The following is a 12531-nucleotide window of genomic DNA, read 5'->3' as shown; positions in this document are numbered from 1 at the left end:
ATATTTTTTTTGTAAGGCATGCCCTAAAGGCACATTTGATGTGATCTATGTAGGAGCCAATCGACTAGCATAGTAATATCACTTGTGACTTGGATCGTTTGGTTAATTAGTGAAGTAGTGTGACTTGTGACTTGGATTGTTCAGTGAAAATCAGGGATGATTTTATGAAAGGAAAGAATAGTATTGAAAAACTTATTTTGATGCACTTTAATTGGGTCTTTTGAGGTTGGGCACAGGTATCAGTCATCCAATTTAGGTTGTCCATCAGTGTGTATCATTCCCTCTTTCAATTCTAATATTTTAAGTTTCCTATCTCCATTTCCCTAAGGTCCCCATTGCCTAACACCCCTTGGCTAAAATAAAGCTTATTTGGCCACATTGAGTGAGCCCTTATGTGTGACAAGTACGTTGTTTTCAGGCTTTTGCACTCATACAAGTTTGCTTCATGCTGTGGCCAACATAAAGCTATTTTGGCCACATGGAGTGAGACCTTATGTGTGACAAGTATGCTATTTCATGCCTTTTGCAAACATACAAGTTTGCATGTGATTACTCATTAATGTAATTGATAACAGCTGGCAGTTTTTCAGACCTGCATAATAAATTAAATTTGCCAAATAGTTCATCTAGTGTTGCATTGGGCCCTGGAGGCATTTTTCACTGATGAATTTGAACTAAATGTCTGTCTTAAAACTATTTTATGTTAATATCTACTTTGTTAATTTTCCCAATTGAATACTTCCCCTTCTTATCTGTTGATGTTTATTATTTATATTCTCTGTGTGTTTGAATTGAATATAATTTGGTGAATATCTTTTTACTAGGTAGAACTATATTAATTAAATGCTGAGACAGTGGTTTTGTATGATTGATGGTGCTTCTTCTACAGGTGTTGTATTATCTTACTAGAGTGGAACCATTTACTACTCTTTCAATTCAACTACAAGGTGGCAAATTTGATCATGCGGACAGGATGTTTTCAGATATTGGCTCTACTTGGAATGGAGTGCTTGAGGACATGAGTGATGTGAAAGAATTGGTATGTGTTTGTCTGAAATTTTACAGAAGCGCCATTTATTTGTTCATATGCCATATGGTTTGACTTTGAGCTCCTCAAGTGGTTGTCAGTGCTTCTGTCTCTTCTGATATTCTTTTATGTTAATTGCTGAATGTGGTTACTACATCTCCTTTTTTACAAGAGCTAATATATGCCTTTTCATAACCTCTTAGGTTCCTGAGCTGTTCTACCTCCCTGAGATCTTAACCAATGAAAATTCAATTGATTTTGGTACAACACAACTTGGGGGAAAGCTTGGTATGTACTTTTAATTAATTTTCGCCAGTCATACCTAAATGATTAAGTTTCTTATCACTCTGAAGTTGAAAATTTTCTATTTTATTCAAATTTATCATTTCAGATTCTGTAAAACTTCCTCCTTGGGCTGAGAACCCAGTTGATTTTATTCATAAGCACCGGATGGCTCTTGAGAGTGAGCATGTCTCTGCACATTTGCATGAATGGATTGATCTCATATTTGGGTAAGTTTTATTATCTTTATTGGACAAAAATTAATTTTCACCTTCATTTCTATTCTTGTGTTTTCATTCTGTGATTTTCCTTCTTTTTGTTGCAACAATGATAGAAGTAAAAAATGATGGTCTTGCTTTAAATCAACTTTTTGTGGAACATTCAGGTACAAGCAGCGAGGAAAAGAGGCCATATTGGCAAATAATGTTTTCTTTTACATTACCTATGAAGGAACCGTTGATGTCGATAAAATAACAGACCCAGTAAGTTCCATGTCTGCACTTATAGTGTTTCTTCAATTTGGATATTTTGCTTACTTTTTCCCATAAATATCATTAAAAGGTACAACAGCGAGCTACACAAGATCAGATTGCTTACTTTGGACAAACCCCATCCCAACTTCTAACTACCCCTCACTTGAAGAAGATGCAGTTAGCAGATGTTCTTCATTTGCAGGTAACTCTTGATTCATCATGACTGAACCCCCCTATATTTTGATGTTTGATGTGGCAGTGCATAGATGTGTATCTACATGAGTGTGCAGTTTCTTGTTTTCGTTGTGTAGATTTTGTGTGTAACTGCTAATTAAGCCATCCAGAAAGAAAAGGAAATTAAAAGTGAACTTGGAGTGCGATTCAGGAATACAATAAAAATTAAAAATTAAAAATAAAAGTGAGAGTTCAAGGAATTGTAATAAGAAAATAGAATTAGTAGTAACCTTACAAGAAAACATTCTACTAGATGGGAGAAGATTGAGACAAATTGTTCTATCTGCAAGAATAATTGATAATGAGAATTGATCCATCAATATTGTGAGAACTCAATATGTAGGAGCTTTGGTTCCAAATTCTGTTAGCAGCTGTCCAAATAAGTCTGCATGTTTTGTTCAGTAAAACTAAGTAAAATAGATTGAGGCACCTCAGAGATTTCCCTAAACCATAAAGATAGGAATTTTAAAGGGTGATAATAGGTGGGGGTAAAGCTATTTTCTAACTGTTGTGGCTGGATGGTAAAAAATGGGCAACAAACAGATTTTGAAACTGCAGGAAGTAGGAGAAGATACGAAGATACCTTAGTTTGGAGAGAGGATAGGAAACGAAACTTCATTGTCAAGTTGTACCACAGTTCTTTCTGTGTTGATTCCAAATATGGGGATCTCAATCTCCTCTGGATCTCGCTTTTTTCACTTGGGAAGCAATATAAGGGAAGATTTTAACTATAGACATGTTAATGAAGAGGGGGTGATCAATGGTTAATAGATCTAGTTCACAAAAAGAGAGTGATGAGTCTGTTGAGCACTTTCAAATTCACTAGAAGAGGACAAAGGAGATATGGATCTTCCTCTTAGGAATCATTGGCTTGAAAGGAGTGTTTCCAGAGTCAATGAGAAATCTGCTCCTTGAATGGAAGTTTAAGGGAGTGGATAAGAGACACCATGTTTGGTGAAGGACTCCCTTAAGTCTGTTCCAGTGCATTTGGAAAGAGTGTAACCACCAAATCTTTTAAGGGTGAAGAGCTCTCAGATCAGAGGTTAGAGGAGAACTTCATTACAGCCCTCTTGAATGGTCAAATGCTTTGTTAGAATTGGAAAACTTCATAATTGACTTTTTAAATAGTCTTAGCCGTGGGTAGATTAGCTTTTGAGGTTGTTTTTTGTGGATACCTGTTGGTGTCATTTGTTTGGTTTTTTTGCATCTACTACTTGTATATATAGGGCGCACTCCCCCTTTTCTTCGCACTCTTTTAATAGAATCCTCTGTTTACTTATCAAAAAAAAAAAAAAAAAACTTCCAAATGTGAATTCTGATGTGTATAATATTGAGAATTGAGAAGCCCCTCAAAAGCACTTGAATTCGACATATTTCTTCTATTTTTTGGTGGAGGTCATAGAATGGACATCAGCTCCTAGAAAATGATGTTAGCAAAGAACCCAAAAGATGTGCCAGATTTCCAAAATGATTGTCCTAAAGCAATGAGAAAGATGATTGATGGGCAATCAAATCAGCTTAAATGGGGCTTTAGAACTTAAAAAATGGTGGTAACGCCTAAGGAGGACTTTGGTACCATGTGATACAGAAGATCAGAGCATAAAATAGATATTTTATTTAGGGCATTGCATAACATGCATACATTTGGGTCTGCAGACTGCATGTCTTTATAAGCGTGAAACTATGTTGCCTGGGTTTGGTTGCTGGTGTCAGGTTTGGGTATGTGTCTAGGTATCTAATCTTTCACGCCTACAAATTTTAGGATATGAGAACTCCGCTAAAAAGTTTCCTAGTAACAGATGTGGACACTTGGATATGATATAATCAAAGGAGTGGGGCAAGGAAACTTTAATTAATAATCAATAAAAGAATAAATATTTTTGATATGAACACCCCCTATTTCTTTTATTTATATATTTGATAAATATGTTTTTTTTCTTATCCCTAATATTCTCATTCAAGTTCACTAGCAAACTTCCTTCTTCAAAAGTAATCATCTTTTAAGGAAGTTGAAAATTTTTTAAAACATAATAATAATAATAATAATAATAATAATAATAATAATAATAATAATAATAATCTAAATCAAACAAACAACTATATCCAAAGGAAAATGGAAGTTCCTGACAAGGATCTCATGCCCAAATTCATGTCATGTTATGTTGACTAGGCATTCTGAATGAAGTTAAAGAGTCCAGGTGTCATTGGCATAGACTATGCTATAATCTCCTTAATGCATGCTGAAGTATGCTGGGTAAAGTTAAACAGTCCATGTATCATAGGCATAGACTATGCTATAACCTCCTTAACAAATACTAAAGCTATTATTATTACTATTTATAAGCAAAGAAATATGTATATGAAAAAGAATGATGTACATCACATTGCACAGGTTGTAAAAAACAGGCACAAATTGACAAATCCAGTAAAGAAGGAACAAAAAAAACCACATAGTCTTTCTCAACAAGATCCCAATCAATCTACAAAATCAATCAAAGTATTGAACTTTCTTTTATATACATTCCAACCCTAGCTAGCAAATTACTTGAAAACAACCATTTCAAGTTATTCTCAGACTGCTTCTCTTCCAAATGTTCTTTGGTTTCTCTTCTAACACAAAGTCCAAAAAATCCATAGTGGAGCTGCTCACCAAACCTTCTTTTGTTTTTTACCTACAAAAGGGTCGTGCTAGCTTATAAGAGTTTCTCTTACTGAGGAAAGAAGCACCCAATCTACACCAAACAAAGAGAACAACAATTGCCATAGAACCGTTGGTATGATGCTACAAAGAAGAAATGAAGAATGTGCTTGATTGATTCCCCTTTGATTTTACACAGATAGCATCTGTTCACCAGCGACCATGCTGAAGCTATTATATTTCATCTTAATATTATTTCAGTGATCTTGATAATGGACTTATCCTTATTTTAAGTAAGGTATTATTCCAGTTTCAGTCCCAATGAAATAACACACTTTTCGCAAATGGATCTGCCTCTTGTCTGAGATCTAGGATATTTATTGCTTTAACATATTCTCTTACTAAAGAAATACAATCAACAACACAGACAGATGGTAGACTATCGATAGAGGTTCCCTATATTGGAGAGTGGAAGGGGAAGTCTCTGTTTTCATAACATAAAGAATGGCATCCATACAGGTAGGGAGCAACATAAAACTTGGATGTGCAGAGAGCACTTGAAAGAGCATTGTGATTAAATATGACTAGCATTAAATAAAATATCTAATTGATAGATTGAAGTATTAAAGGTGTTTCAATAATGTGAAATATATTGATGGCATGTACATAATTGCATTTTTATATACATGCCTTTGTCCATTGTTTGTTTCAATAAAGTGTAGTACAAGAAGTTTAGATACTTGTAACTTAAATTTACTGTACTACTTGAAATCACAGCATTGTGATTTAACATGTACCTATGGTTTTGACACCAACTCTATAAATTTACAATGTATTCCATAGAAACTAAAGATATGCACTTGAATTAGATGAACAGGAAGCACACCATCAATCAATTAGTTGGAATCCTTGGAGTTAAGATTTAATATTGGCTCCTTTTCTCATCATGTACATTGAGTTCAATCTTTAATAAATCATCAAGGATCTATTAACCTCTACATATTTTTAAGAATTCTTCTAAAAAATGGCCTTAGCCAAAACTCTTCAAAAACTCTTGAATTTCAGTATTCCAAGGATGTTTTGTGTCAGTTCAATTGGAAACTGAAAGGTTTCTATTATTATAGCTAAAACAACCCCAGTATTTGTTACTTAGCCGCACCCACACTCATTTGCATGTATTGGAAAAAAGACCTAAAGAAACTTCTTGTGTGGGATGTAAACTTGGATAACCTCTTGGTTATAAAAAATGATAACCATACTGTGCTTCTCATTTATGTAAACCCAAGGCAAAAATTTATAATTGGGTATTTTTGACTTTAAAGCAGTGAATCCATATGGACTGGATGCATTAGCTGAAAATCATATACTAATAGGATTCATGAATTTCATGTGTTAAAATCTCATTTCCAAAACCACAAATGAAATATTATCACATGTGACCATAGACGTTCCATCCCATATACCTTCACACATGTCTTAAAAGCATGTTAAAGGTCTGTCATTCTATATCCTGGATTGCAAGAAGACATATAATCAATCATAAAATTCGTGGGTTTGTCCATGAGATTTCTAGTAGTGATAACTGCACACCGGTGAACAATCTGCTTTGCCTCTGCCATTTGGGTCAATCCATGGTCACTTCTAAATTTTTGTCTGCTTTGAGCTATCCTCTTTTCCATGAATTTCGGGGATGCAATTATACTTTCCATGTTATCATACTTTTCACACTAGATCAGTCTCACTCATGTAAATTCAGCCAAATTTACATCAAATGGTTCCAAATGCACCATTTAGCATCAAACTTTAGTTAATGTGCTTGATTAATGTATGTTGTAATTTTTAATGAAATTATGTCTATGCAACCCTTTTAGGGTTGTCAGTTGGGTTGAATAGTGGGGTGTTTGTCTGAAAAGTTGTGCATTATTCCCTGAAATAGAGGCAAGCTCATCATAACATCCAAGATGGCTCCCTCCTGATAGTTCCTCCATACCTTATGTTTTAATTTTATGCAAAGCTTGCAGGATGTTTCTAGTCTTTTTTTTATTCAAAGTCCCATTGGGATAAAATTCCAGCTTTCCCTAGTTCAGGGTTTGTTCATGACTATATTAGGATATTCTGTGAAATGTGAAAAAAAAAAATGACATCATGATACTGATTGGATTTTGCATGGCAGACCATCTTTCGGAACCCAAAAGAAGTCAAACCATATGCTGTTCCAAACCCCGAGCGTTGCAATCTACCTGCTGCGGCTATGCATGCATCTTCAGATTCTGTTGTAATTGTTGATATAAATGCTCCAGCGGCACATGTAGCACAACACAAGTGGCAGCCAAACACACCTGATGGCCAGGGGACGCCTTTTCTTTTTCATCATGGAAAGGCCATAGGAAGCTCCAGTAGTGGAACATTCATGCGCATGTTCAAAGGTCCAACTGGCTCTAATTCTGATGAGTGGCACTTTCCACGAGCACTAGCTTTTGCAACCTCAGGAATTAGAAGCTCAGCCATTGTTTCCATCACCTGTGACAAAGAAATTATCACAGGTAAGCATTCATCTGATATCTGTCCTTTGCTATTTAGTTTAATGTAATTTATTTTATCAAATTACTTCTTTGCCTATTGAAGAATTTCTGAATTCCTTTATATACTTTAGGTACGCACCATACACATATATATACACAACTGACTGAATAAGAAAAAATCAATCTAACTTGATTCTCTCCTAAAATTAGGAAACTGAATCATCCTAAATGATCTCTCCTTCTTTATTCCTAAAATACTTTCCTAAATTAAAAAACCCTAACTTTGAATGCCAAATTTCAACACTCCCCCTCAAGCTGGAGAATATATATCATATAATCCCAGCTTGCAAGTTAAGTCTTCAAAGTTAGGCCTAGGTAAAGCTTTGGTGAGGATGTCTGCGGTTTGGTGCTTGGTAGGAACATAGTTCAATCTAACCGTCTCACTAGTCACCTTCTCTGTGATGAAGTGTCTGTCAATCTCAACGTGCTTGGTCCTGTCATGATGCACGGGGTTCTTTGCTATGCTTATAGCTGCCTGATTATCACACATCATCAGAATTGGAGATGAACTCGTTTGCCCTAGTTCACTAAGAACCCTTTTTATCCAAATCCCTTCACAGATTCCCTGTGCAAGAGCTCTGTACTCAGCTTCTGCACTACTTCTGGCTACAACTGATTGCTTCTTACTCCTCCAGGTAACAAGATTTCCCCAGACAAAAGAACAATATCCAGAAGTAGACCGCCTGTCAATGATGTTTCCTGCCCAATCCGCATCTGAGTATACTTCAGTGTCACGGTTCTCTGTCTTTCTGAAGAATAGACCTTTCCTTGGTGTCATTTTTAAATATCTAAGAATCCTGTAGACTGCTTCCATGTGTTCCTCAGTGGGGCTGTGCATGAATTGACTTACAGCACTCACTGCAAAGCCAATATCTGGCCGAGTGTGTGAGAGATAAATCAAGCGCCCGACGAGCCGCTGATATCTCCCCCTATCTACCGGTGTACTTTCTTTCTCGATACCAAGTTTCTTCTGACTATCCATAGGAGTATCAATTGGTTTGCATCCAAGCATACCGGTCTCCTTAAGAAGATCGAGTATGTATTTTCTTTGAGAGACTACAATTCCCTTCCTTGATCTAGCCACTTCCATACCAAGGAAATATTTCAAATTTCCAAGGTCTTTAACTTCAAACTCCTCTGACAAATACTTCTTCAAATTCTGTAATTCCTCCATATCATTCCCAGATAGAATAATATCATCAACATAGACTATCAATATGGCCATTTTCCCGGCATGAGACTTCTTGACAAATAGAGTATGATCAGCCTGACCTTGTTTGTAGCCCAGCTTCAGGACTGCTTTTGTGAATCTATCAAACCAGGCTCGGGGAGATTGTTTAAGGCCGTACAAGGATTTTTGGAGTTTGCAAACCTGATTCTTTGCCATACTTCCTTCGAAACCAGGTGGTATTTCCATGTAGACTTCCTCTTCTAGGTCACCATTTAGAAACGCATTTTTTATGTCCAGTTGTTGCAAGCACCAATCTTGATTGACAGCCAATGAGAGAAGAATCCTGATAGTGTTCAGTTTTGCAACAGGAGCAAAAGTCTCCTGATAGTCTATCCCATAGGATTGCGTAAACCCTCTAGCTACCAAACGAGCCTTGAATCTCTCGACTGATCCATCTGCTTTGTATTTTATGGTGAAAATCCACTTGCACCCCACGGGCCTCTTCCCAACCGGCAAATCTGTGATAGTCCACGTCCCATTCTTCTCAAGTGCATCAATCTCATCTTGTACTGCCTTCTTCCATTCTGAAATTTTTAATGCCTCTTGTATTGTGTTGGGAACCTGAGTATCATCAAGAGAAGTAGCAAATGCTCTGTAAGATGGTGATAGCCCTTCATATGTAACATAATTCCCAATTGGGTGATCTGTACATCTCCTAACACCCTTCCTCAATGCAATCGGCAGAGTAGAATCATCAATGCTGGGAATTAACACCTCTCCAGCCCTATCCTCACCTATGTTCTCTTCAGGAAGACTTGAATTGGAGTCAATATATTGGCCACATGTTGACTGTGATCCGTGCTCTAATTCCTGTCTTTTCCTCCTCCTGATGTAAACTTGTAAGTTCTCATTAGCAAGTTGTGGGGCTATAGGTTGAATAGGCATGGGAGACTGGATGGTCACAGGAGATGGCTGGACTGATGACGGTATGGGTGTAGACAACTCAGTGGGCGCGAATTGAAGAGGATTTGGTGACTCTGAGTGAAAAGAAGGTACACCCTCAAGAAGAGACTCCCAAACTTGATGTTCATTCATGCTCTCCCCCTGAACATGAGATTTGGGATAGAAGAAGACATGTTCAAAGAAAGAGACGTCCATGGTGGTGTAAAATCTTTTGTTGGTTGGAGAATAGCATTTGTACCCTTTTTGGGTTGGAGAATACCCTAGGAAAATGCACTTATTCGCTCGAGGAGCAAATTTGCTACGATTTTGAGGATACACATGAACGAATGCCGTGCAACCAAATACTTTGAGTGGTAAATCAGAAGAGGCTGCACGGGTGTGAGGAAATTGTTTTAAGAAAAGTTGACGTGGGGATTGAAAGGTAAGCACTCTGGATGGCATACGGTTAATCAAATAAGTAGCTGTAAGAATAGCTTCCCCCCAGAAATAGTTTGGAACATTAGAGGAAAACATAAGGCACCGGGCAACCTCCAAGAGATGTCTATTCTTGCGTTCAGCCACCCCATTTTGTTGTGGGGTGTCAACGCAAGAACTTATGTGGATAATGCCGTGATTTTGAAGATAAGTACTGAGACTACTAGTAAAGTATTCCTTTGCATTATCTGACTTGAGGACTTGAATTTTGGAATTGAATTGATTTTGAACCATAAGATGGAAGGTTTGAAAAATGTGCCCGACCTCTGACTTTTCTTTCATAAGGAAAACCCATGTTACCCGTGTATGATCATCAACGAATGTCACAAACCATCGAGTGCCAGAAATATTTTTTATCCGGGAGGGACCCCACACATCACTATGTACTAGAGAGAAAACAGTCGAAGGTTTGTATGGGATTTGAGGATAGACTGTTCGAGTATGCTTTGCAAACTGACAAATTTCACAGTGATAAGATGCTGGATTTTTATTGATAAATAATTTGGGAAACAATTTTGCAAGGTAAACAAAGCTAGGATGACCAAGGCGATAGTGTAACATTATAATCTCACTATCTTTATTGACCTTAGAATTTGACACAGAATTGAAAGACTCTAACATACTCTGAGACTGTACGCAACTTGCTTGAGAGACTTGGTTTGAGAATTGGCCACATGAGAGGAGGTAGAGCCCGGAACACAGTTCAGCACTGCCAATCATCTTCCCCGATTTCAAGTCCTGAAAAACACACAAGTTTGGATAAAATTTAGTAACACATTGGAGATCACGGGCCAATTTGCTAATGGACAAAAGATTACAATCCAAGTTTGGAACATGGAGAACAGAGTCAAGATATAAGTCTTTAGTAAGTTTTATAGAACCTGTCCCGGCAATTTTTGACTTTGAACCATCAGCAATATGGACGGATGAATGACCATTACTTGGCTTGTAATTTTGAAGAATGGTAGCATCTCCTGTCATGTGATCAGAAGCACCTGTGTCCACTATCCACGACTTCATTCCTCCTCGATTAGCAGTGAAGGCTACTCCGGTAGTACTGCCACTGCCAACTTGGCTTAATAGTTTCTGTAGCATCTCCATCTGCTCTTTGTTGAATGGACTCGGCTCGGGAACAGAGGTGCTCTCAGAGTTGGCAGCCACGTGTGCTCTGCCATCTCTGTCAGACCGTGGCTTTGGTTTCCAATCAGCCGGTTTGCCATGAAGCTTCCAGCAAGTCTCCTTATAATGGCCTGGTTTCTTACAATAATCACACCAAGGCCTATCCCGTTTCTGACGATCTCCACCACTACTATTAAATGACCGAGTCGCAAGGGCAGAGGCATCCAATGTTGGGGCAGGTTGCTCTTTGGATCCCATCATCACTTTCTTTCTACTTTCTTCACGCCTAACCTCTGAAAAAGCCTCCCTGAGACTTGGCAGGGGTTTAATGCCCATGATTCGGCCTCTAACATCATCCAATTCCCTGTTTAGTCCTAGGAAAAACTTGAACAGTCTCTTTTGTTCCACAATTTTCCTGTATGTTGCTGCATCATCAGGACATTTCCATGAGTGAGTCTCGAATAAGTCAAGGTGCTGCCAATACCTTGTGAGTGTGTTGTAATACTGAGTAACTGTCTGCTCTCCTTGGCGGAAGTCATGTAGGGTTGATTCAACCTGAAAAAGTTCTGAAATATTTTCAGAACTTGAGTAAGTTTCTTTGGCTGCATCCCATATGTCCTTTGCAGTCCTAAACAACAAGAAATTTTCACCTATGTCATTATTCATGGAATTGATAAGCCATGACATGATCATGCTGTTTTCAATCTTCCACTTCCTGAAACCCGGTTCTGTAGTTTCTGGCATGACTGCTTCTCCAGTGAGGTACTCATCCTTTCCTTTACCGCAAATGAACAGCAACACAGATTGTGACCACTGTAAGTAGTTATGGCCATTTAATTTGTGTCCTGTGATGAGAATAGGAGAGGAATCACTACCACCAAGGTTTGGAATTTCAGATCTGCCTCCTAATTCTGGTGACGTGACGCTGGATACTTGTGATGATGCCATTCCGTATTTCGTCATGGACCGGAAAGGTAGAAGAACACTTCCCAAGGCACGTGCAGGGATTGGAGTTGAGGAAAAATAGCCGGAGGACGTCGGAAAAGCTGATCGGAGGGCTCGCGGAGGCAAAAAGACCCCAAAAGAGGCACGTGCAGGGCTTGGATGGCAGAAACAGGTACGTAGGGTGGCTGGTCGGCGTCAGGCGAGCTTGGAGTAGGAAGCGCGTCGCCGGAAAGTGGCTCACGCGCCCTCACGCGCCGGCGCGTGAGATGCAGTCGCCGGCCGGAAAAATGCGCGTGGGCGGCGCGTGGATGGTTTTCTGGCTCCGGTGTTTTTGGAAAAGTTGTAGATCTCCTCCAGACGCTCCTTGCGGTGTGAAAAAAACCGTCGCCGGAAAAGTTCGCCGGAAAAGTTCGCCGGAAAAGTTCGCCGGCGGTGAATGTTTTTCTGACGACGATTCGACCGACCGGAAAGCGTTTTCTCCCTTGGCTCTGAGAACAGGGACTGATGACTGGAATGAGAGATGGTCGGATTGAGAGATGGCCAGAGAGATTTGGCCGGAATGAATGATGGCCTGAATACGAGGTGGCCAGAAGGGATTATTAGGGTTTCAGAAAACTGGCTCT

General features: G+C 38.6%; 1 protein-coding gene across 2 annotated transcripts in view; it reads left to right on the top strand.

The window, feature by feature from the left end:
* Window positions 1-12531, top strand: part of LOC117932175 (BEACH domain-containing protein C2) — a 64374-nt gene that overhangs the window by 47801 nt on the left and 4042 nt on the right. For both annotated transcript variants that reach the window (XM_034853280.1, XM_034853281.1), the window contains exons 24-29: window positions 890-1039; window positions 1231-1315; window positions 1419-1539; window positions 1695-1791; window positions 1871-1984; window positions 6828-7197. In XM_034853280.1, coding sequence (XP_034709171.1) covers window positions 890-1039; window positions 1231-1315; window positions 1419-1539; window positions 1695-1791; window positions 1871-1984; window positions 6828-7197 — 937 coding nt within the window. The remainder of the gene's footprint in view (window positions 1-889; window positions 1040-1230; window positions 1316-1418; window positions 1540-1694; window positions 1792-1870; window positions 1985-6827; window positions 7198-12531) is intronic.

Source organism: Vitis riparia, chromosome 15, assembly GCF_004353265.1.
Source record: "Vitis riparia cultivar Riparia Gloire de Montpellier isolate 1030 chromosome 15, EGFV_Vit.rip_1.0, whole genome shotgun sequence".
Taxonomy (NCBI): Eukaryota; Viridiplantae; Streptophyta; class Magnoliopsida; order Vitales; family Vitaceae; genus Vitis; species Vitis riparia.
The sequence above is the reverse complement of the archived record's forward strand: the minus strand, read 5'-3'. Positions and strand labels throughout refer to the sequence as shown.